A 24,564-nucleotide genomic window follows, 5' to 3' on the forward strand; every position below is an offset into this window, starting at 1 on the left:
ACTTTCTTTACAATTCGTCATGATTAATTTCATATATCTTACCACGTGTCTGTAAGTTGAAACACAGATGACATGGTACAGACATTGTCTAGCACCGGTGCTAAGTCTATAAAGTTCTTTGTTGCCACATGGCTAAGGCTTCCATGCTTGCAATGCTATGTGTGAAATGCTTACATTTAAAGACGGGGAGGAGCTAATGGACCAGTACGCAGAATTTCTTCCCCCCATTTAAACGAGCTGGAGCATGCGCAGTCTATGGAAATCGGGACTTAGTCTGTTACACAACTGGTGTTTTCTCCATTCTGCCTTTTTGCACCTCACCGGCTACTGCTCTCAACACATTTCACATTTAATTTTAAAATAAAGAACCAGGAAATGAGCGGGGATCAACTCCACAATGACTCACAGGTAAAATTAAAAAAAATATGTGTTACAATCGTGATGAAAACAAGTATCTGATGTGGTTAAGGGTGGCTACAAATTGCTTGTGATCTTGCATAATCAAAATAATTTTGGGAACACGGACAGTAATGCTAAGGGGTCACGGTTGAAGTATATTTTAAATATAATTGCATGTTGCCGTTTTAATAACAACTTTACACAAAGTTTAACGGTATTTTTGTGCTAGAGCAATCTATCAAAAGCCATTTTCGCATACCGGTAACCTTAGTTGAAACTTACGTAGATTATTTTTTTTAAAATAATAAAAAAGCGTGTACTTGTATTTAAAAAAATATCATTTTTTTACAGATCGACTCTGGATCTCGGACCAATGGTAAGTATTTTTGTGTTCCGCAAATGTGTGTTACTCTCGTTTCATCTGAGCCTATGCGATTCTGTAGTTAGTTTTTTAGAGACAGACATGGCGTCCCAGAGACTAAGTCCCTTCTCCTCTGCTCACAAGCGCCTATTGTTCAAATAGAGGGCTTAAAAACAGTACTTAAAATGGTCAATTTTTTGATCGAAACGCGGATTCCTGTAGAGGAGATAGTGTTTATCACAACCTAACCTCTGATTGGGTTTAGCGAGGGGTTTTAGGACAGGAATTTGGGGTCGAAAGTTGGGGTTTGGAGGTTGAGGACTTAGTCTCTGCGCCATTTTCTTTTTCTCTGCCTATCCACCTCTGTGCAGGCGAACACAAAGTGCAGATCCGCTGTGATATGGAGGCACGGGCAGAGGGTGACTCGGTAGGACTTTCCAGACACGGGTTGTAGGCAGAATGCTGCTGGGTTTTCGCTGAATCATAACCTTGGAACAAAAGCTTATTTTAATTTTTTTTTTAAAGTATTTTATTAATTATATATGCAAAATAAGTAAACGTCACATTTAGAGAAACAATTTCTGAATTGGCATTTTGGTGACATAAGCCTATTGTAAGATCCATACATACAAAAAAATATATATATATATATTTTTATAAATGTTACCCTTTCATGTTGTAAATAGAAATAAATCATAAAGTTTTTTTTTTTTTTTTTAAACTCTTCAATTTATAATTGATATAATTGGCACCTTTCAATGTCATTTCACAAGCAGACAAAAAAAAGGGGCAAATAACGGCTTAAATGTGACATTTTGGTCAGGGCTCTGAGGTATAACTTCGGATTCAGGTTGGCACATGCAGAAGTAAACCACTGTAAGTCGCCCTGGATAAGGCCGTCTGCTAAGAAATAAATAATAATAATAATTTTAGATTGAATACTGGATCACAATCACACCAGAGGTCAACGTCTGCTTTTCTTAAAATCTTTTATGTTTTTTTTTTTTAGTCTTTTTGTCTGAAGTAAGATTTCACCTTCGAATATGTGGCAACCATAAAGTATTAATGATCAAATAATCCAGATAAAATATAATTCTCTGTAGGGCAAGCAATTTGATATAAATCAGCATCTATAATAGAAGTCTTCATTTAAGGGCAATAAAGTCAATTCTGGTTTGCAGTGAAATAACTTTCTGCATTCTCTTCAAATTATTTTTTCTCCAGTAGCACTAGATAATTCACAAGTCTATCAGTGTCAGAAGTTAGGATCTACAGGCAAGCTCAAAGCAAGTGAGAGACGAATGATAATTACTTAGTGCTGGAGAAACAGAAACCAGAACAACTCTGCAACTCTGTACTTCAAGTATGCTTTGCGTTGTAATACACTTCAATGTAGTACACTGATTTTAACAAGGAAATAACTGTTTAAACCATAATCCTTGATCAGTATAAAATGAATGAATGGATCTGGTAGGGTAATACAGTAACTCTTAAAGCTATTGTAGACAATGTGGATTCAGGTACCGCAGAATGTAAAGTCCCTTTCACGCCATCACTCCTACCCGGGTCCCGTCACAATCTTGTGTAGTGTGAAACCACGTACCTGGGTTGTACCTGGGTCGACACGCTTTCACTCGGGTTGAGCGAGACAAAATGCATGACGGCCATTCTTAAGCCGATGAAATAACAAACAGCCACAGCTGAGTGAAGGTTTCACTTCCGCAAGGAACGTTTTTTGTTTATTCTGTTTAGCTGTATTTTTGTTGCTTGAGACACACCATGATCCAGATTGCAGCAGGGATGAAGAAACATTTGCTCGAATCAACATTTGGGCCGACGGTTCAATCCAGAGAAGCTTGGATGGAAGCGTCAGTAACAAGCTGCTTCCAGGGCATTGATACGCGCATTGTTTACTTGCGTCTGTCACCCAGGTCAACCCTGCTTTATCAAAAGCAGTGTGAAATCATGTAGCCGACCCACATGACAGCGGGTCCTGGCCCGGGTAGGTTCTGACCTGGGTAGAGCATGCCAGCGTGAAAGGGGCTTAAGAGTACTATTGGAGTGACCTTCAATGAAGTGTTGTAACTTAATAAAATAAATACACTGTCTACTGACTTCTCCAAATCAGCGTCAGAACTGATTCTTAAACCACAGTGCATTGTGTAATTCAAGTGCGGAAATGATGCTCCAACCAAACTTGAAAGGTAGAATTCAATATTTTTCCACTATCTACATTAAAAAAAAGAACTCCTTTTAAAGTAGGTCAATTTTCAGAATGTAGCATTCACCAGACAACGCGTGTGGCATTTCATTACATACTATGAGGTCGTCTCCCTTGAATCTAAGTGTCTAACATTTCTCTTTCCCACACCTCTAATTAATCTGGGTGGGGCGGTAGTTTTCTACAGTCCAGTTGTAATCCACTGCACTTGCTTCCTAATTGAGCTTTGTTTTTTTGTTGGAATTGCTGTGGGAGTTTCATGAGCCAGCAGAGATACAGAAGTGACACATCTCTGATCAAGATCGTGCCTGTCTCTGATCAAGCTGTCTTGTTTAACACTAGCTGTGTTTCTAGTGATCAGTTCAGGCACTGACTCCAATTCTGCTTTGCGCTGTAACTCTGTGTAGTAAATGAATGTTGCTCTTCAGTGCATCCCAGTGTACACTGCCTGTGACTGGAGAGTCACAATACTCAGCAGTGTAGTGGTAAGAACACAGGCTGCACCTCAGGGACCCGGGTTCAATTCCAGAACACATGAGTTCTGGAGGGTGCATTTTCCACCCCGTTATCTTAAGAAAACCACAAACAATAATTCTGTACGAAAAACAAACTCTAGAATTGTGTAGTGTGCAGGATGTCTTCTTGTATCACTCTGAAGGTGGTTGCCGAGTGACTTGGTGTTTGTATCAGATCATATATGTGCTAGTATATACAGTAAATGCAAAAGGTTATCTATTAAAACCTAGGAACGTAACCTTGCAGCCTATCCACATGAAATCAAACCAAACAGCATTTTTCCAAATAACAGCACAAGATATAAAGTAGAGGGCAGTGTCACTTTGGAATTTGTCACTGCCTTCAGCTGAAGTTTTAGTTGGGTAAGCACTTTATAGATGGATGTAAAACAGCTGTATATGAAGACAGACCTGTCACTTATCAGGGAAATGCATGTATTAACATTGACAAATGCACACAGAGTAGAAAATCAACATTTTATTACCTGTCTGTTGCTTTGAATTCAGGAAGTCGAAACAATTGGTAGTCTTGTAATCATCATTCATAGCTACTATTCCAGCATGTTGGCAAGCCTCTAATTGCTCTAAATTGTTTTTGTTTTCTATTGGGACCCCAGGTCCGTTGTAGAAGCAGTGTCTTGCGCTGTTGTTTTAATAGTAAAGCAAGCTACGACCTTTCTTGTGATCGTTGTGTGGAAACCACATGGATTGAAACGCATACGGCACATGCTGTCAGATATTGCTTATTTATCCCTTTCCTTGCTAATGTAAAAACCTGTAATCCCATTTCTTGTCATAATTGAAAATGTTTGATTTGAAATGCTAATTTTCTCCTAATCCCTGTGTGCAGTGTTTGATAAATGTTGCCTCTTGGATGCTTTTCACCTTACTGTTTAATGCCGGGAGGTGATCCTGGTCTCCCTGTACTTGTGAGTCTCTGGGTATTGATCTGCTGTCTGCTCTGACACGGCTTCTGTCTTGTTTAACCATGCGTCTGTCCTTCCATGACAGCCTCTCTCAGCATTCTCCTGTTTCTCCTCTGAATGTGCTCTCTGCCTGTTCTGTGGGTTGAGTGGCCTTTTCCCTGCATGCCTGTGTATCTTGTGCTTCAAGACAAGAATATAAGATATCATTAAAGGATGCTGTGCTGCTAAAGTAAGTCATAAAACATAACAAATGCCCTTCAAGTTCTTTGTGTGAGTTGCTCCTGTTGACAGTGCTGCTGCTGTTTTATTTTATTATTTTCTCGAATTCGATTTTACTCAGACTTTGTGTTTTAGATGCATCTCAAATGTTCTCTTTTCCTTTCTCTGCTGTTGTGTCCTATTTTTGTGTGTCTGGATTTTCCAATATTTTCACCCTCACTTCAGCCTGTACCTTTTCACGACACATTTTACTAGGGCTGTGTCCGAAGGTTCGTTCGCTAGCCAGGGAACCTCAGAAGGTTCGTCAGACAGGTTCACGCACTGTATTATTTTCTTTTTCCTGTTAACAGAAACTGTTTGACAATGCATGAATACTATAAATCGCACATTAAATGTCACTCGCATGCAAAATTCGATGTTTTGATTTGTGTAATGCATATTAAGTAAACAAAAGTTGTTATTAAAATCCGCTACTAAATCATATACGTAGCAACTCTACATGGCGCTGCTGCCGTGTATGGAGCAGGGTACAGCATCCAAAGCAGTAAAATATGTACTGAATGCCTGTTGTACAAGACAGTGTAAGAGAAGTGCTATGGTAGAATATGTTTGAAACATACAAAATATACGCAAACACTAATAATTTTAATTTTGAAAACTGAGCACCATCCACCCCTCCCTGGTGGTGCAGTGCATATATATCAGAAGCAGACTCAATTCCGTAGAAATAAACGAGGTGTATTTATATTTTTATTTAAATTATTTAAACATGATTACTGTTCTATATAGCATATTTTTAAACTACATATGAATGTTTTATTCCATTTATATGGATTACCTGTAAAATAGGATTTTTAATCAAATATAAACAAGTAGCTATGGTGACGTCGCCAATAAATTATGCAAATGAGTCCCATCGAAGGTTCGAACCTTCCTTCGGTAATGTGTTCCGAACCTTCGAAGGTCAAAACGTACCCTTCGTTGCAGCCCTACGTTTGACTGTCTTCACAAGAGGGCACTCTCTTAATGGGTAGCCTAAGACTGTTGGTGTCAGTCTACCGGCAGAAGATATTCCTGTCTGCAGGAATGCTCCATCTCCCACTGGATCAGGTTCTAGGCAGGGTGACTTGTTTATTTTCAGTTACTCAATAAGGATATTGAGCTTTTCACCAGGGTGCCCTTGAGCATTAGCATGAAGTTATTTTCTATGCTGTTTGTTGTGCTGTTTTATTGTATTCAAGTCAAGTGAATTGAAACTGGTTTATGGAGCAGAGGTCTCAAGTAGGGGATTGCATTATGAATTGATGTAGGTCCTGTTGAGCTGGAGGGGAAAGTGAAATTGGATAAAGAACTGACTTGGCGTTGGTCTCTACTCTTGCATGAGGTTGGCACTAGGTTTTTTTTTTTCATATATAGTGAACCCCTGACGTAACTGTGATGACGCGTGGTAGGAACGTTCTTGGGAACACGTTATTGAGAACATCAGTCTTGGAGATATCGAGAACCACCTACCTAATTGTGATAGAACTTGGTTTAGCCTTTCTTTACCACATGATATTGGAGAATATCTCTGATTTAAGACAGAGACAACACCATTCGTATGTCAATCTTGCTAGAAAATGTAAAGTAGGTATGTGGTTAATGGTCAACTTTTTCATGATGGGTCTTGATTTTTGTATTTACAGTGGGGATTTTGTTCCAAACACACTTGTTTTTTTATTTTAATATGACAAATGTATATAGTTTGGCGACAGCAATACAGAGTTTGAGTTTCTACACCATCGCAAACTTTACAACCAATCAGATTGCTCCGCTGCTGTAGGATATGCTACAGCTTTTGTATTAAATGGAACTTGCTTAAAAAAGCTGAAAAAACATTCCATCACTGGCAACCACGGAAGACTACTGCAAAAGAGAGCAAAGTAAAAAGTGAAAATGTCTAGCACAAAGACTTGGCAGGCCTTGTATTAATATTGTGAACATTTACTTCCTTTTACACTGCACCTACAAACAAATGATCTCTTACGAACTCCACTGGTGTGACGTGTCTGATTCAGAGTGACTCCCTTTTTGTGGCTCTTCAGTGGTGAAGCTTTGTCTTTTGTATTCGCTTCCCCTGCTTGTCACGCAAGGAACTTGCTAGGTTGTGTGGGAGTCGGGATCCCCTGATGTAAGGGGCTGACTCGCTTCTGACGGCTGCAGCCTGTAATAAAGATGTGGGAGGGCTGGGCGTTCAGGGAAATCGTGATCTGGCTTCCAGTCATATTGTGGGATGGGAGGGGGAAGGGGGGAGGGCAGCTTTTGTTATCTTAACTTTTTGTTGCTTTGTGTCACACTTAAGACAGTAACATCCTTATCATCTGCACTTCCTCTAAAAGTAGATTATGTGTGTAATGTGAAGTGCAGAAGTTCCTATATTCTAGCGAATGATCTGTAATATGGGATTTCCCAGACACAGCGTTGGCTTTCCGATGAAATCACAGGGAAGTCTGCTACACAGACACTTCGATTGTATGGGCTTGTTTGCCTAGATCCCAATCGATTACAATCTCTACCTTTTTAGTATCTGAGAAGAAGATTGTGCATCTTCAGAGGGACTCTACCAGCTGTAAAGTATTGGAAAGAGCAGCGTTTAGCACATAAAGATTTTTCAATTGTGCAATACTTTGATCTCATCCATGTGTATTGGACAGGTTTGATCAAGTAACTCCTATATGTAAAAGAGGTTCAATAATGACCATGATCGCAGGCAGACGTAACCTAACAGACACCCTGGGCAGGCATTGTTAACGTTGAACTGCCTTTGAAACTCCAGCCATCACTGTGATGTCCAGAGCAGTGTGAAAAAGGGTTTTAGAAACGCTAAAAACTATAGAGTTTTCAAAAATAACCTCTCAAACATATCTCGTGGAGAGAGAGGGTTTCTTCAAGGATTATTGGTATGATTTAATTACTGCACCATATTGAAGCCATCTGTTGTTGCTTTAGGCTAGTGCTGTGGAAATCTAATATTGCAGAGTTGCAAGATGTGGCTGGTTATAATTGTTGTAGTTTTTAATGACTGGGTATTCCCTCCTCATCCCTGTGTATGTTGCTAAGATTTTATAAAAAAAAAATTTTGGCAATGCTGATTTGGAATAAAACCCAACACCGTGTTTAGATACAGTTGTAAGGCACTGTACTGTGTATAGTGTGGGGTGACATGTTGGCACCCTTTTAACATGTGCACTGTTTTAACTTGCAGATTCTCACAAACACAAAGACAAGCATAAGGACCGAGAACACAAACACAAAGATCACAAGAAGGACAAGGAACGAGAGAAATCAAAGCACAGCAACAGGTAACGCCAGTGAATTTCCCTGTTCTTGCATATTCCGACTGCCTCAACGAACACTGGACAGGGGCTGAATCCAGTCGGCACCCTGTGTATTTAAAGAAAGATCGCAGCATGACACCCCCATCAACTAGGGTTTCTAACTCTTGTGTTTAATGGGCTATGGTAGATAAGGTGATCTGAAGAAGATGTATTAATAGGAAGAATGGCTTCCCCGGTAAGGCTGTAAATCTCCTTGCAAGTAGCTGAGGGTAATTCTCTCCAGGCTGTTGCACAGTTCATGGCTGGGGTATCGAAACTGCTGATTAACACCTGAAGATTCAAAGTGCAGCACAACGGATGCTCCGTGTAGAAGTGATTCATAGTGAAACCTCACAGCTGCTCAGGTTGGAGGCGGAGTCTAGCTGCCAGTCTGCACTGCTTTCACGTACCCATGACACCCCAAGCCTCAGACAGATAGTAACAAAGGTCCTGTGATTATTGTATGACGGACCGCAGGATTTAAAAGTAAATGTTTAGAAATAAGAACCTAGATGATTGGTGGTCCCAGAGGATCAGGGGTTGTGAAGAGGGGTCTTGTGACCTGAGCTCTGGCTGAGGGGTTGCCTGTGTTGTTAAGTGGCGTTGTCTGGAGCCCTGGGTGAGTTCAGGACATTCTTTGTTCTTGCTGGGAGGTTCTGACCCGCCCCCTCATATTCCTGTCAAAAACCGTTCCGTTGCCAGCTCGGAAATTCCTCCACATTCTGACCTGCAGCCCTCTGGCAAAAAAAGTCTAGAAGCTGAATATCTTTGGAATGCCTGCTAAAATGGAGTCACTTTAAAGTGAGACCAACTCACCAGCCCACCCCCCCAGAGCCTGAGAGTCAAAAGGGAATGATTCCAGTCAATAGATATATTTGAAAGTGTCTGTCTCTGACGCCTGTATCTCTTTCCGACTTCCTCACAGCGAACACAAGGACTCCTCAGAAAAGAAAAACAAAGACAAGGATAAAGTAAAGCACAAAGATGGCAGCTCAGAAAAACACAAGGATAAACACAAAGACAAGAGAAAAGACGAGAAGGTGAGGCAGCGGCTGTCTTGAGTCACAAGCACACCTGGGGTCAATTCAAATGACAATAACAATGCTATTTTGTTCAGTTACATTTACAATTCTGTTTCAATTATACTAAAAAGTAACACATAGACAAGTACACACATTTAACATATTCTAAATAACCAAGCAGTAACCCCAGGTACAAATGCAGAAACATACTAGAACTTATTTCATTTTTTCAAACAAATGGGGCCACCAAAAGTGGCTGAGAATACAAGAATAATGTAATTGATCAGTTATAGTAATTACAATCACACAGGTGTTGCAAGGTTCAACTGCAGTGAGTTACATTGTAATTGCAGTTATTGATGAATGTTCTGCTGGTCTGCAATGCTTTCTTCTGTTTTCTTCTGTCTAGAGCAAGTCCTCCAGCGGGGAAACCAAGATCAAAAAGGAAAAAGAAAACGGGTTTGCCAGGTGAGTGACCAGTTTGTGTGCATCCTTTAACTGGAGGGCGTTTTAAATAAGTGTGTGTTTGTTTCAAGATCTTCCCATTTCTAAGTTATTTAATGGGTTTCATTCTTGTCTCCTCCTAAAGCCCTCCTCAAATCAAAGCAGAGCCAGAGAGTAACCATTGCCTCTCCCCGAAACACAACAAGTCATTAAAGAGGGAACGAGATGACGATGAGTAAGTAGAGAGATGGGGCCCTGTTATTATACAGGAGAGAAATGTTACAAGCACATGAAGCTTCGCTGACGGAGCTGGGATTTTCATATTTCCTCAGCTTTTAATACTCTATCAAATGTAAAATATGCTGTTTTGGGCAGAAATATTGACTGATCACTTGCTAAATGGCAGTTAACAGTGGTTAGTCTTACTTGAGAAATTGATTATATACAAAACTTAATGGAACATTTTCAAATCTAAAGCCAATTTTGTAAAGCCGCGTATTAACCCTTCTGCTAAGCCGGCGCTAGAAATCATTCATATATGAATGATGATGTAATGGTGATGTCAGACGCCCATTTTAAGCCGTTTTTAAACAACCATTGGTTGCTTACCAAATGACTGATCACGCCAAAGGCTCCAACAGCCAGTCAGGAATGGTTTTATATACATAGAAAGTAAAGTTAGATAGACAGAAAGCTAGATAAATTAGGTTATTGTTGTTTTCTTGTTTTTTTTTCTCCTTCCTGTCCGCAGATTTGGTGATCACAAGTACAAGCTTACCAGAAGTTGTCCAAAATGCTTATAAACCCAAAAATAAATTAGTGAAATATTCATAGGATAAACATCTCGCATCTCTCCAATCAAAATGCATTTCACTAAAGCCCCAGGCCATTTGTCAAACAATTTGGTGTAAAATCAAAACCAGACACAGTATTAATAAAATTCTTTCTGATCCTACTTCCTGAGGGCTGTAGCTACTTTTACAGTTTTTGGGTACACTAAATTACACTTATGGAGACATCTAAAGAAATAAGAGTACATTTTAAAATGTATTTTTTACATTCAAACTTGGAAGTAGGGTATATTTCATCACAGAGTGAAAATGTTATTCTCTTAATAATCTTCAGACTCTCAGCTGTTTCGAAAGGTATAACACGATATACTTTCGGTGGATGTTTGTCCTGATACACAAGGGAAAGTCAAGTTCTGTCAGTCAGACCTCAAACGGTTCGAATGCTCACTGGAGCGGAAGGGTAAATAGTTCCATTTGCATGGGTAATACTTGCTTTCCTGTTAGGCTGTTAAAGGTGCGGACGCACACTTCTTTTTGTGACTGCTGTTTTTCTTTCAGCACCGACTTTAAGCCCAAAAAAATCAAGATCGAAAACGAAAAGAAGGCAAAAAAGAGAAAACAAGACCAGGAGGTATGCTTGTGGTTTTCATGAACCTTCTTCGCATTGAAGCTCAGCTACTTTGAAATGACTGACCTGTGCACTTTTTTTTTTTTTTGGGAGTAGAACTTGATAACGCATTAAGAAGCAAAGCGTTCTTTGAAAAAATCAGAACACAAGCTGTATTTATGTAATTTGATACGTTCTTAATCAATCTGCTATCATTCTAAGAGTTTTCAGTCTTAGAAGTGTGAAATGGCAAGCATATTTGCAACATATATTCCTAGCGTTCTAAACTATTCAGGTTAGACGTGCCCATAATCAGACCAGTGGAATTTCACGCCTCGGTGAAGCTCAACACCTACAAAATGGAGCTTTATCATAACTGTGGGTAGGAATACGCCAAGAAATGTATCCATTTTTTTTTGGCTTCGGTTGCTTTTATATTGAGGAGTCAGAAAATTACAAAGTAGCCTGTCCTCGAATGAGGCCCGTCATGAGTTAATAAATTTTCTACTTTCTCCAGGATATCAAACCCAAAAAGAAGACCAAGGACAAAAGAGGAGCTGCTGCTGATGGCAAGAAGAGAGTAAAGAAAGAGCCAGAAGAGAAATGGAAATGGTGGGTTCAACAAACACATGGTGGAGTCTGGGGCCCTTATGTTTCTTTGTGTTTGAAACAACAGCCTTAAGCCAATCTATCTCCCATTAATACCTGGCGCTTTAAGATATAGTGCTACAGGTGCTGCGCTACTTAGTAAAGAAATTTGAAAGCCCATGCAAACTGAAATGGAACATGGCAGTTTGCATATATGCGATGTAAGTGACGTCCTTGCCTTTGGAAAGGACGTGCATGTGCGTGCTGCGCGTAGCTAGTGAAGGATTAGACTATAGGTAGCAGTCGGTCCTTGCGTTCCTGCTGATTCGGAAGGTGTACGCGGTGAGGAGGGGGGGGATGTGGTGACGAGAGGGTGGTAAAGCTTGCGATTTGATTCTCAGTCTCTTCTCGGATGTCCTGCCAGGTGGGAGGAGGAGCGATACACTGATGGAGTGAAATGGAAATTTCTGGAACACAAAGGACCTGTCTTTGCACCCGACTATGAGCCTCTGCCTAGTAAAGTCAAGTTTTATTATGACGGTAAGCTTTTGAAAATCTGATCAGTGTTTGAAGTGAAAACCAGCTAACATGCCCTCTTGGTCTAGCAGCTATCACAGGAAAAGTTAGAGGTCGGGAGCGTATTTGTCTGCTTTCTTAGTTTTAAAACAACACGTTTCAGCTTGTAAAGAGTGTAGTTACTAAATTGAAATAATTATTCAAGTACTTTGATCAATATCTTGCTTGAAGAAAAATTGAATACATTACTTGGCATCACCACATCAATGATCACCCTGTATTTAATGAATTAGTAAAGCTGTATGTGCTGGCTGCAACCAGAATGTCTATTTGTTATTTTACACAAAATTCACACCTTCTCAGCAATCACCTGGCCTGAATTTGCTTTGCGCAGGTAAACCTATGAAGCTGAGTCCACAGACAGAGGAGGTTGCCACATTCTTTGCTAAAATGCTGGACCACGAATACACTACCAAGGATATCTTCCGGAAAAACTTCTTCAAAGACTGGCGGAAGGTAAGGGCATCCCATTGCAGTGCAAGCCTCTCCACACCAAATGATAAAAGCACTGAAAAAAAAAAAGAATTGCCAACTTGGAAAGTGTGGGGCATGAAACGACAGTGAAGAAAACAAACACGCTGATTTTTATTTTTATTTTTTTTCCACCAGGAAATGACCTCCGAAGAAAAGTCCATCCTCACTGACCTTAAGAAGTGTGATTTTACAGAGATGTCCGAGTACTTTAAGGCGCAGTCAGAAGCCAGAAAACAGATGACTAAAGAAGAAAAGCTGGTATGTCAATAACATTATTTGGGGGGGGGGGGTTTAGTGAACTCTCCTATCTAGTTAAGCAGCTGACAAAATAACATTTTCTCTCTTGTTCCCATGACTGTAGAAAATCAAAGAGGAGAATGAGCGACTCCTGCAGGAATACGGCTTCTGTGTCATGGACAACCACAAAGAACGCATCGCCAACTTCCGCATCGAACCTCCCGGGCTGTTCAGGGGCAGAGGGGACCACCCCAAGATGGGCATGCTCAAGAGACGCATCCAGCCCGAGGAGATCATCATCAACTGCAGCAAGTGAGTCGGGTGGGGGGTGGGTTAGTCCAGGACCTGGTTTGTAGCTTCCAGAGACTAGTACTCGGATCTGAAGATGCTTGGTTGTGTGCAGGCCTGTCCAAGGGATCTGAATATATATTTTTGCATCACTGTTTCATCTGCATTAACTTGAGCGGATCATTGTATATTTTATGTTATCATGCTTGTTAAACTGGTGGTCCAGGTCGTTTTATTGAACTAACGAATGTGTTCTTGCCGCTTTCAGAGACTCTAAGATTCCACCGGCCCCGGCTGGACACAAGTGGAAGGAGGTGAGGCACGACAACAAGGTGACGTGGCTGGTGTCATGGAACGAGAACATCCAGGGCTCCATAAAGTACATCATGCTGAACCCCAGCTCCAGGATCAAGGTAAAATGCAGCTGGTCTGTGTTTCTTTCAGTTTGCACATACCAGACGTCACCAGGCTCGCTTGTTTAAGGTCTGAAGCAGCTTTTGCATTTGATCAGTCAGCTAGAGTGTGAGTGTGACCCTCAACCCCGCTGTGTATTTTGCCCATTTCAGGGAGAGAAGGACTGGCAGAAGTATGAGACGGCCCGGAAGCTGAAGAAATGCGTCGACAGACTCCGGAACCAATACCGCGAAGACTGGAAATCCAAGGAAATGAAAATCCGCCAGAGAGCCGTGGCTCTGTACTTCATTGACAAGGTGAGTCCAGCGGGCCCTGTGGTTCTGAGCATCACCTAACCTGCCCCTGTGTGTCTGGGCTCATTCAAGTGGAGCAACTAGTCTTCTATGTACGTGCGTACTAACCCGTTCAGTCCCGAGCATACATGAAAACAGGACCTCTTTTTTTAGGAGTCCCGTGATTTCCAACGGCATGTTCAGACGCCCTTGCTTGAGTAATGTTTTTCAGTGTGTGTTGTCTCTCTCTGCAGCTGGCTCTGAGAGCAGGTAATGAAAAGGAGGAAGGAGAGTCTGCTGACACAGTGGGCTGCTGCTCGTTGCGAGTGGAACACATCAAGCTGTACCCCGAGATGGACGGCCAGGAGTTTGTGGTGGAGTTTGACTTCCTGGGAAAGGACTCCATCCGCTACTACAACAAGGTTCCTGTGGAGAAGAGGGTCAGTGCTTCCCATCTGTGTTTTGAAAGTTTAGATGAAGTGGTGCATACCTCTCAACTAAAGAATAGCCTGAATCCGTTTCTAAAGAGGGAATGAGTTCAACAGATGGGACGGGGGGGGGGGACCTAGTAAGCAAACTGCAACAAAGCACATGAGAATATACTGTATGGTGTAAATACAACAGACCTGTGTTCATAAACTGAATCCTTATTCCTCTTTGCTGTAGAGGATCAGTTTCTCTGATGATATTGGCATAGTTGTTTGCAGTAACCCTCAAATTTGCTTTATACCAACCTTTAGTAAACAGAGCAGGTATCATGCTGGCAGCTTTATTTCCTGTTATCAGACTTCTTTTCCTTCACGTCATTGTTTTTGCCATGACTTGGCAGCACTCCTCCTAATGTTGTAATAAAGGGATTGCTCAATGCCTGTTAGAACCTACCAGACGTGTCTGGGAAGTGTTTTGGTCTCCCCCTTGTGGGGTTTATTGAGAACTGCATCTAGTTTACTCCATTGTGTGTGTGTTGTTGTTTTTAATGCAGTGGTTTTATTGTACTTTGTTTTTGTGTGATGATTCTACAATATTGTTTCAGGTCTTCAAGAATCTTCAGTTATTTATGGAAAACAAGCAGCCTGAAGACGACCTCTTTGACAGACTCAATGTAAGCAGGAATCTTGAGTTTCCAGTTTCCTCTTTGTCTTTCTGTCGTCACATTAATTGAAGTCGGAGCACTTCAAATCCCACCAAGAGCCAAAGAGCTTGATGCCCAGTTTACTCTAGCAAAGCGCTTGATGCCCAGGTAGAGCTAGCATTTGGATGATTTTGGCTACGTCTAATGTACCCCCCCACCCCCATTTGGTGAGTGATCCTTCCAAAAAAGTAAACACGAACAGAAAAGGAAGATGTGTGTATTAGTTCTGACCGCCATATCTCCAAATTACAATACAGCCCCTTAATAAAAATGAACCTCTCTGTGTTCACCCTAGACCTCCATCCTGAACAAACATCTTCAAGAGCTGATGGACGGACTGACGGCCAAAGTGTTCCGTACCTACAACGCCTCCATCACGCTGCAGCAGCAGCTCAAGGAGCTGACCAACCGTAAGTGAACCTCGGCCTATTGCTCTCCCGAACACAGTGAAATCCCACTATAGGGGACCGGGGGACAATGTCTTGGAAGGCTGGTCCTTAATTACCTTAGTCAAATAGATGACTGAGGCTGGTGTGAAGGGGGGTGCGCTTGGTATGCTAATCAGGGGTCTGTCGCCAAATCAAATCTAGTTTACCCATTATCTATAAGCCTTACAGCCTTTTATAGCCAGTTGTTTCTTCTCTGTGTTTTAGCTGATGAGAACCTCCCTGCAAAGATCCTGTCTTACAACCGAGCAAACAGAGCCGTTGCTGTTCTTTGTAACCATCAGAGGGCGCCACCGAAAACCTTTGAGAAATCCATGCAGAACCTGCAGACCAAGGTATGTGACAGTGCAGAGAGGCAGTGCCCTTCAGCCGTGCATGTCTGGAGAATAGCCTTGCATTTTAAACCTGTAGGTTCTTCTGCTGCTGCCCCTGTTCTCCCTTTCACAGTCTGTTCCTCCCTTAGATTGATTCCAAGAAGGACCAGATTTCTGCGTCACGGAGAGAACTGAAGAGCGCCAAGGCTGACGCCAAAGTCCGGAGAGATGAGAAGACCAAAAAGTGAGTGTCTGCAAAATGTATAGGTTTGAGATGGAGGATTGTGAAATGTATGGCTGCAGAAACTAGCACCCCGTGGACCCCTGCCTTACACGTTGTTCTGTTCTCTTTTCAAGATGTGTTGAGAGTAAGAAGAAAGCCGTTCAAAGATTAGAGGAACAGTTAATGAAGCTTGAAGTGCAGGCGACAGACAGAGAGGAGAACAAGCAGATCGCTCTGGGAACATCCAAACTGAACTACCTGGACCCCCGCATCAGTGTGGCATGGTAAGAAGGGCTTCAAATGTTCAATGAACTGCCCGCCCCGCAGCCCCCAAAGCTGTGCTGTGTGTCACTCCTTACCTTGTTCAAACTGAAACCGTCTCTTTTGGTTTCCAGGTGTAAGAAGTGGGATGTACCCATTGAGAAGATCTATAACAAAACCCAGAGGGAGAAGTTTGCCTGGGCCATCGACATGGCGGAGGAAGATTATGAATTTTAATCTCGTTCACAGTTTTACTTTTTTTTTTATTTTATTTTTTTTTAGCCTAATTGATTTTTTTTCTTCCGCCAAGCAGGTTGACCTGGCAAGAGAAAGAGGGGACAGGAACTTGACAGGCCTGAAGCCTTTGCTTGTCGGGGGCAGGTCAAATAAGGGGGTTTGGGGTGGGGGGGCTAAACTGTTCTCAGTTTCAAGGAGAGGGCAATTGTAGCAGACTAATCCCCCTCCCTCCTAAACCTGCCCCCATCATCATTACGGTGCGACTCCAGTTGGGGGCTATGGTTTATCAGATTTGTTTTCCCTGCTCTCAAGGTCGCAACTTAAACTCTGTGGTCCTTATCGCTACTGTGTACAGCCAACTGTGTGTGTGTGGGTGTATTTTAATATTTTATTTGGTCTCGCCGTTGGATTTTTGATAACTTCTGTATTTTAAAAGACAAACGAAGAATTACTCAACTTCCACACACACACACCACACAAGAGAGATAGCCCTTCCTTGGGTTAACTCATGCTTTGTAATAACTGGCCACAAAGCAGTGCGTATGTAGTTGTGCGAAGGTGTATTTTATTAATTTTAAACTGAACTTGGAACTCTGTGGCTAGTAGACCCAAAAATGTGAAGGTCAGGAAGGTAACCAGTATATTTAGGATATTTTTTACCATTTTAGATTTCAGAATGTGAATCCCCGGACTTATATTCAAATGTGAATAGTAGTTTTCTTTTTAATAAATAGCAGTTTCCTGTCCTTCTTATCTTGGGACGTTCCACAGTGTTCCGAGCCTCCAGGCAGTTTTAACTTAACATTTTGTTTTGAGGACAGTTTTAAACTACAGACTCCCATGTCTGTTACTTGAAAATGTTATTGTATAGTTGCGGGCTGGGAGGGAATACTTTTTTTTTTCTCATGGGTCAGATACATAAGTGAGGGATCCAAATGTTTGCCAAAAAAGTATATATATATATATCTAAGATACAACAAGTTAGGGCTTTTATTTTTTGTAATTGTGTAAAGATTTGAAGAAAAAATGAACTTTTAAAGAGGGTTTTAATGTGAAATAATTGTTCCTCTGGATCAGTTTGTTTTAGGAGCATCGTTTTAGTGTCACTCAGCCGCTGTCATCAGTTTATCCCTTACTGTCTGCTTCTGAATCATGATTTTCTTTTTTGTTTTGGGGGGGGTCCATGTAGGCTATTTAAAAATAAAAATCCTACAAATCCAAACTGTCTTGTCTGTAATTTAAGTAGAACTCTGTTTGGAAACCAAGTACTACCTTGTTTTTTTTTCAGTGTAAACCTGTGAGTTTAATGGTTAGGAAAAGGGATGGTTGTGTTTAATAAATAATATGCCATGCTACACTGTACTGCTGTACTCGCAGCTTGTCATGGAATTAAGTTATATTCCTGCAAAAAAAAAGGATAACTTGTAATGAGTTTTCTCAAAACTAATTAAGGGTATAAACTTTGTCTCATATCAGTCCTGAAGGATATGATCCCAGTTTATTTTGTATTGGTTATACCCTACCTTTGGAAATGGTGAATCAGTTACAGCCGTGTCCTTTTACCCTGTTTCCTCGAGCACACGATGTACAGTTCAATCTTCATTGAAAATCAATTTTGCAGCCGTTCGATCCTATAACTAAGGGGGTGTGGGAGATTCTGCTGACCCGAAAGGGGTTCTGTTCGAGCAGGAGTGAGACCCCTGCAGGAATCTAGTAATTGAAATAGCTGGTCTGGTGCAGACCCTTCCAGAGCTCCAGTGTGGCTCAGCACGCGGGCTGAGTGTTATTGATCGGCAGGAAACGGATACTCCTGAGTCATCTGTGTGCGTCTCGGGGGAGGCTGCTGAGATGCAGGTGTCATTATGTAAAGAGACATATTTTCCATTAACCTCCCCCTGCAATAACTGCTGCTACAAAACCGCTTCCTTCATGTGCAAATATTAAAACTGTAACAACACTTCTGGGCTGGGAGTCTTAGTGTTCTATTCCCATGCTCAATTGGATCCTATTCACAAAACTTATTTAAAGAATGTATTTGAGCTACAAGTGACTTATGGCCGTTAATGTTTTATAGACTTGACATGTTACTTTGGGATCTCTATTTAAACAATTAAACACTGTTCAGAAAAAAAAACAGGAACGTACTACTTGGATCTAACAGCAACCTAAAAAACAAGAGGTGCTTCGGAATGATAACGACTGTCCTCATCATGGTGCATTCTGACTTGCTAGCGTTCTGGCGCAGCCACATGTCAGTCCATGCAAACTGGATAACGGATGGGAAACCCGAGCCACAGTAAAAAAATAATGCATTTGCACGTATTACCACTAGAGGGCCCTGTAGAGTCATTTTTGGTTGAACAGTAAGTATTGAACATAAAACTGAGTATAATAAATAAATACATTGATAGAGTTTTTTTTTTGTAGAGATAAAACTAAATGTTGTACTGCAGTTAGGTGCATTAAATGTAAGTACTTGTTTTTTTTTTTTTTTTTTAAATATATAGATTTCACCTAACAGACTAGAAATTACATAACCGCAGTAAAAATTTAAAGAAATCTTTTGGAATCTATGAAAAAATCGACAGGAATTTCAACAGGAAACTGTATTTTTGTTACTTTTAGGTAGGGCGTTAGTTTATTTATTTATTTATTTATTTATTTATTTATATAAGGGGTTACCAAAGATAATATGAAAATTATAAGAAATTAAAATGTCAACTGGACATTAAACAGTGCTGAAAAAGGGAACAGCTCAGACATTGGGGAGTAACAGGTATATCCTCGTTATTAACACTATTATTGAGTGGATAAGAAACTTTTAACGTTATTTTCTAATAATTAAAAAAAAAAGTTGAACAAGAAGTAGAAAGAAAGCACACCAACTTATATGGGAGCTCTGCGTCTCAAACTTCCGTTGTGTAACCACTGAAAAAAGGTTGAAGCAGGTTCCACAGATTAAGTATAGGTTGTCTTTTGTTTTATGAAATGCTTCGCTCCTCCTGACGCCGTTCAATCTCATTATCGTCACATCTGAAATGTTTTGGAGTTTGAGAACACCGGGGCGGCCCGTCACAAGCAGCACCGCAGAGCGGAACATAGGGAAGATCTTCAGTTATAAAAATAAACGAGCCTGGGCGAAAGAACTCGGGTCCCTGTGTCTTTAAGAGGCAGATCTGCGCTTTGTTCCATTGAAGGGGGAGGGAGGGCTGTGCTTCAGAAAGAAAACAGCTTGCATGGCTCAATGGAGTCTCTGAAACAGGATGCCAAGGGAAATCCACGAATCTTTCCACGGGAGCGAAAAGCATCAACGAGAATATACGGGATATAAAAAAAAGGAACCCAAAGGGGCTGATAATAATAATAATAATAATATGCGAGTGCAAGGCAGTGATTAGTGTCCTGCGGTGCGCCTTTTGTTAAGATCGCTTGTGTTGTTTTCAGGCTGAAAAGGTAAAGAAAGAGGGTGCAAAACGGGTGGAAATACTGTACTAGACAACCTGGATTGACTGCAGTGTGATCCAATCAATACCCCCGTATTGCTGAAGCGGGGCAAGAAAGTACAGACAGACTGGTTTTCATGTGGACTGATGCAGATGCAGGTGCCGCCGCTGCATGAAAAAAGCTAAAAAAAACAACTTTAAATAAATAGGGGAGAAAAAATACAAATATATATATAAATAACCGCACTGTAGGTAAGCAGTTGTTTAATAAATAATTATTATTTTTGTATTTTATATCAAGAATAAAAAGCCGAGTTAGTGCAGAATCATCGCTCTAAAGATTTGACCCTCGTTTATACAGCGGGGTCCCTGAAGTTCGGATTACATTTTTTTTGGCACCGGGTGGCTAGCATTAGGAATACAGTACTGTGTTTCATTGTTGTTGTTCTGAGTAGTGACTGAGGAGTTTGAAATCAAAATGGACCAGTGAACTGCTCAGCATCGGCCCACCGTTTTGAAGGGGAAGATCTTGCAAATTGTTTTTGTAGATTCCCCGAGTTTGCAGATTTTTTTTTTTTTAAGGAAAGGGAACGAAAAAAACGGGAGGAAATGGCCATGGCTACGACGAATAACTTATTTTCCAATGGATCCGTTCCCTGGATGGGGAGTGAAACCGAGGCCAACAGCCTGTATAGAGACCTTGAGCTCGGGACCGTCCTAACTCTGTTCTACTCCAAAAAGTCTCAGCGGCCCGAGAGGAGAACGTTTCATGTCAAACTCGAGACGAGACAAATCATCTGGAGCAGAGGGACGGACAAAATAGAAGGAGAAAGTAAGTATTACTGTCCTCCTGCAGACAAAGGGACCTACAGGGGGCTGCATTCTGAAAACCTATACACTACCGTATAACTGTATTATGACTCCAATAGAAAACAGAAGTGCTATGGTGCATTTATAACACCTGTGAAACATTTCACAACCTCATGCAAATTGCATAACCTCATCTATTGCAAACTCATAAGGTGTGGTTTTCAGTGTTTACTAGCACACGAAATGCTAAAAAGCGTGTGCCAGTTTTCAAGTGTAAAGGGTTATTCGCGCGGTCATAATAAAACGTGTTTTGATAGTGGAATAGGAGATTGAACTGCTACACATTGGTATTTTAATACGAAGTGTTACCAGATGGGCAGTACAGTAGCAGCGCTGTATTACTGTAACACAGCAGCATCTGAAATCACGATCCAATTCCAGTAACCTGTTCAGTTGAACTCCTACCCAGTGAGTAAGCAGCGTTTTAATCTGTTCCCTGAAGTTTGTGCATAGGGGGCTGTGTCTTGGTTTTAGTCACGGTGGCTTGCCATCAGTAAAGGTAGAGAGGTTTCAGTCTCCTGGCAGTTGCTTTGTGGTGTGTATAACATGGATTAATCAATGGCCAGTCTGGCTGCTGTGTTAGGGTGATGACACGTTATTGCTAAAACTGCAGCACAGGCCCCAGCAGTGAACGAGGAGCCTGCTGGCAAACTACAGTACACTGCATCATTTTCTCGTGTTGTGAATTTCATTATACCCCACTGGAGATCACAGACACTTGATACAAAGTGGCGCGTCATTATTAACTGGTAAATGCTGTCCGTTATAATAAGCGTATCGGCACTGACCTCTACACAGTGCAGTAACTTGCAGGCTAGAATATATTGGTGTATATAATGGGTCCAGTGTGTGTCCAGATACACTGTGTGTTTTTCTGTGTGCCGTGTTTATGGTGACCAAGACCAGGTATTCCTGTGAGCTGTCGGTTGAAGTACTCGGCCACATAGTCTCCAAAAAGCTGTCAACTTGTGACCGGGTACTAATATTTTTTTTAATGAATATCAAGTGTCATACAAAAATGTCAGTTCATGAAATGTGCAGGGGAAAACATGCAGCATAAATTATGACATATATCCCATTGATATGTGTTTTGTTTTAGATATAATATCCTATCTATCTATCTATCTATCTATCTATCTATCTATCTATCTATATGTGTTCTTACCTGAGATGGGGGTCCACAATGACCAGTTAATATGATTAGTAATGCTTCACATACTGTAAAAACATTCCCAGTGTATTGCCAATACTGTGCTATTGTGTCTTATGAAATGACATCCAGTGCCTCTGCATACCATTCTCTGTACAGTAAGTAGTTGGGGGCAGTCTATCCAGTGTAGAAGGCGCTCCTTCTTTACTGTTTAAATCTGCATTGCTTTCCTGTGCATAGTCAATTACAGAGAACCTAAGAAATGTGTGTCAGTGTGTTTGGGATCGGCTACGCCAGCCCATTAAAAGCCCAGTGTGCTGTTTCCCTAGCCTGGCCATGCCTTTCACCTTCGGTGCCTGAGTTCACTGCGGGACCGAGTCACTAGTGAAGTGAGTGCAGCGGCCTCAGCCAGACCTGGACACAATCACAGCAGCAATGTTTGATGAAATTGCAATTCAAATTACAATGCTGTTTTCAATTACAGTTAGTTATAATTACAAATATACAAAAAAAGTAACAAACAACCACCCACGTGAACATTCACACAATTACAATTGGAATGGAGTCCAGGGCTGGTCTCAACCTTGCCTCCAGTGGACACCAGTCCACAGCACAAAAGCAGCACTGAATTGAGCACAGTTTGGTACTACAGTAGAGAGTCAATTATCCAAACTAATTGGGACTGATACTAGTTTGCATAATCTATTTGCATGGATAATTGAACAGGTACGAATAACAATTACTGTACCTTTAATAATGTATAGAATAAAGTTAACATACACAAGTACCTACTGATGATATGTAGCTAGTAACCTGTTATATCACATGAAGCATACAAAATTACAAAGCTTTACAAATCATTAAATTAACACTAACACCTACAGTTAAGGTAATGAAATACTGCAATTAACCATAGCATAAACCAAACTTTGAATATCATCAAAAATACAATTCAGTACAACTTTGACACATTACAGAACTTTAGGAATCCTTAAACTTCAGAAATTCAGTAAAATGCTTCTCTACTTTGATACCTGCCGTTCAGGCATTGTAATAACGTGCAATTGAAATGAATAAAATAAAAATTCTCAATAACATAGACAGGATCTCCAGCCCTTACTGACGAAATAGAAGAAAAATCAAGAACGAGGTGTCTGTTTTCATTTGCTTAACTGCAACAATTTAAAGCACACAATGCTCCATCTAAGGGTTTGGTGGTCTGAATAATTCTGTAACTTTAATTTGTCTCAGTCTGCTGGTCCTTTTATTCAGGCAGCTAAATCTCATAGCCAGAGAAGCTGTGTGCGAATTGGCTGTGTTGTTTATTTCTGCTTTTGTTTTTTTAAATGGATGTTTTTTCCTTTCTGAAAAAATGGTTCAACAACGATTTGAAGAAAATAGCGTTTTCTGTTACATGTGATGTGGTTTTCAAAACCTTCAAAATGGCTTTTAATAGGTTAAGGACCCGTGTGGGGCATTTCCTCCAGTTTGCTCCTTCGCTTTAACGTGTCTTGGAGAGTTCTTATTTAGGCGGCACACTCTTTTGTGTTTGTTTGTAATTCACCTTGTTTTAAAATTCACATTTAGTTTGTTGGACAGTGTGCAATTAACAAGCCTCTTTTGCATTTTATTTGATACCAGTCGGCACAAAACACACAAATAAAGTATAGGGTAGCAGCAATCAGTGTTTTACTGTAATTAAGACCTTGTGAGGTTGTTAAACATCTTGGTGACTGTCAGTCATTATAACAAAATATCTGAGCCTGGCATTCTGTCTAGCACTTGGAATGCTGGTAAGGTGGTCTGTCTCTAAGTCTATAAAAAGCAGCTTCACCATGCATCAGTTACTGGGGCCCACTGTGCCCTAGTTACATTGATCACCACTTTTAGGATCATGGAAACCTTGATATTTATTACCTGTGAGCATACTAGTTTTGTGTATTTTGATGCTACTGATAACTCAGGAACATGGCTAACACCCACCTGTATTTTGTGTTCTGTTGGTGGTTAGGTAACATGGCTCTTTGACAATCAAACTAAAAAATAGGTTCCTCTGAAATGCCTGTCGCCTTCTGTAAATTCACTGCTTAATCTGTCTTGATCACAGAAAATGTTAAACTAAAACATACCACTGCAGACTGTGTCATGATTGTGTCAGGTCTTAAATCTTAATGCTTAAAAACCTGCTTTTGAATGTGTAAGCCCTCCGATCCTAGTTTCATACCAAATTAGAACAGGGCAAATTACAGGTCCCGCAGAGGGAGGAGGGAGGTGTTATTTTCAGTCTGTTTTCATTATACCAAAGCTTGCATGATGTACCGGTTCAGCTTTTAGTGGGGTTGATGTTGATAGTGGGCTGTGCTTTCAGAACGTTTCAGCCGCACAGAGGAGGAGGAGGAGGAGTGCAGTCCCTGCTGGGTTCAGCACCCCCATCCTGCATGTGCAGACGCTAAAGAGCGGATGAACAGGAAGTCTGGTTCACACCGGAAGCTGAAAAGATGTAACTTGGCATGTTCTCTCTGCCCATAAGATTGAACACGACTCTCTCTCTTTTCATCTTGCTGTTTCTTTCATGTACTATTTCTGCCACTCTGTGAAGCTAGAGCTTTCCACTGGGTAGGATTTTAATAAGGAGGCTGCATTGCATAAAGCCCCATAACAAGGATACAAATATGTGTTTTTTTTGTGGGCTGTAGCACATGAGCTTCTTAAAAAAAAAAAACAAAAAAAAAAAACAGTCTACCTAGGCTCTTTGTGAAACCACAAACTAGCAAGCAT

The 24,564-nt window shown here is 40.9% G+C and overlaps 2 protein-coding genes across 4 annotated transcripts in view; both read left to right on the top strand.

The window, feature by feature from the left end:
• Window positions 1-243: 243 nt before the first annotated feature.
• On the top strand, window positions 244-17,545 carry LOC117425897 (DNA topoisomerase 1). Of its 2 annotated transcripts, XM_034043208.3 has the most exons (21): window positions 244-408; window positions 751-775; window positions 7,886-7,982; window positions 8,923-9,037; window positions 9,429-9,487; window positions 9,609-9,698; window positions 10,813-10,885; window positions 11,379-11,473; window positions 11,874-11,989; window positions 12,360-12,481; window positions 12,635-12,757; window positions 12,861-13,048; window positions 13,293-13,437; window positions 13,591-13,734; window positions 13,965-14,150; window positions 14,744-14,812; window positions 15,138-15,252; window positions 15,496-15,623; window positions 15,752-15,846; window positions 15,960-16,109; window positions 16,221-17,545. In XM_034043208.3, exons 1-21 carry the CDS (start codon window positions 376-378, stop codon window positions 16,321-16,323), a joined length of 2,271 nt encoding a protein of 756 aa, XP_033899099.1. In that variant the 5' UTR covers window positions 244-375; the 3' UTR covers window positions 16,324-17,545. The 2 variants fall into 2 exon arrangements, with proteins under 2 accessions (XP_033899099.1, XP_058859767.1); XM_059003784.1 differs by lacking the exons at window positions 244-408; window positions 751-775; window positions 7,886-7,982; ... (1 more) ...; window positions 9,429-9,487; window positions 9,609-9,698 and having other exon boundaries at window positions 10,833-10,885; window positions 11,851-11,989.
• Window positions 17,546-19,334: 1,789 nt separating this feature from the next.
• LOC117430821 (1-phosphatidylinositol 4,5-bisphosphate phosphodiesterase gamma-1-like) overlaps window positions 19,335-24,564 on the top strand; it is a 28,988-nt gene continuing 23,758 nt past the window's right edge. The window contains exon 1 of one of the 2 annotated variants that reach the window (XM_034051341.3): window positions 19,335-20,598. In XM_034051341.3, the coding sequence (XP_033907232.2) occupies window positions 20,376-20,598 (223 nt within the window). In that variant the 5' untranslated portion in view covers window positions 19,335-20,375. The remainder of the gene's footprint in view (window positions 20,599-24,564) is intronic. The other variant, XM_034051332.3, reaches the window with a different exon arrangement.

This window comes from Acipenser ruthenus, chromosome 29, assembly GCF_902713425.1.
Source record: "Acipenser ruthenus chromosome 29, fAciRut3.2 maternal haplotype, whole genome shotgun sequence".
Classification (NCBI taxonomy): domain Eukaryota; kingdom Metazoa; phylum Chordata; class Actinopteri; order Acipenseriformes; family Acipenseridae; genus Acipenser; species Acipenser ruthenus.

Coding starts and splice junctions, on each gene's coding strand:
- LOC117425897 (XM_034043208.3), top strand. CDS start 376: ATGAGCGGGGATCAACTCCACAATGACTCACAG. Junction 9,699..10,812: donor AGGGAACGAGATGACGATGA/GTAAGTAGAGAG, acceptor TTTTTCTTTCAG/CACCGACTTTAAGCCCAAAA. Junction 11,990..12,359: donor AGTCAAGTTTTATTATGACG/GTAAGCTTTTGA, acceptor TGCTTTGCGCAG/GTAAACCTATGAAGCTGAGT.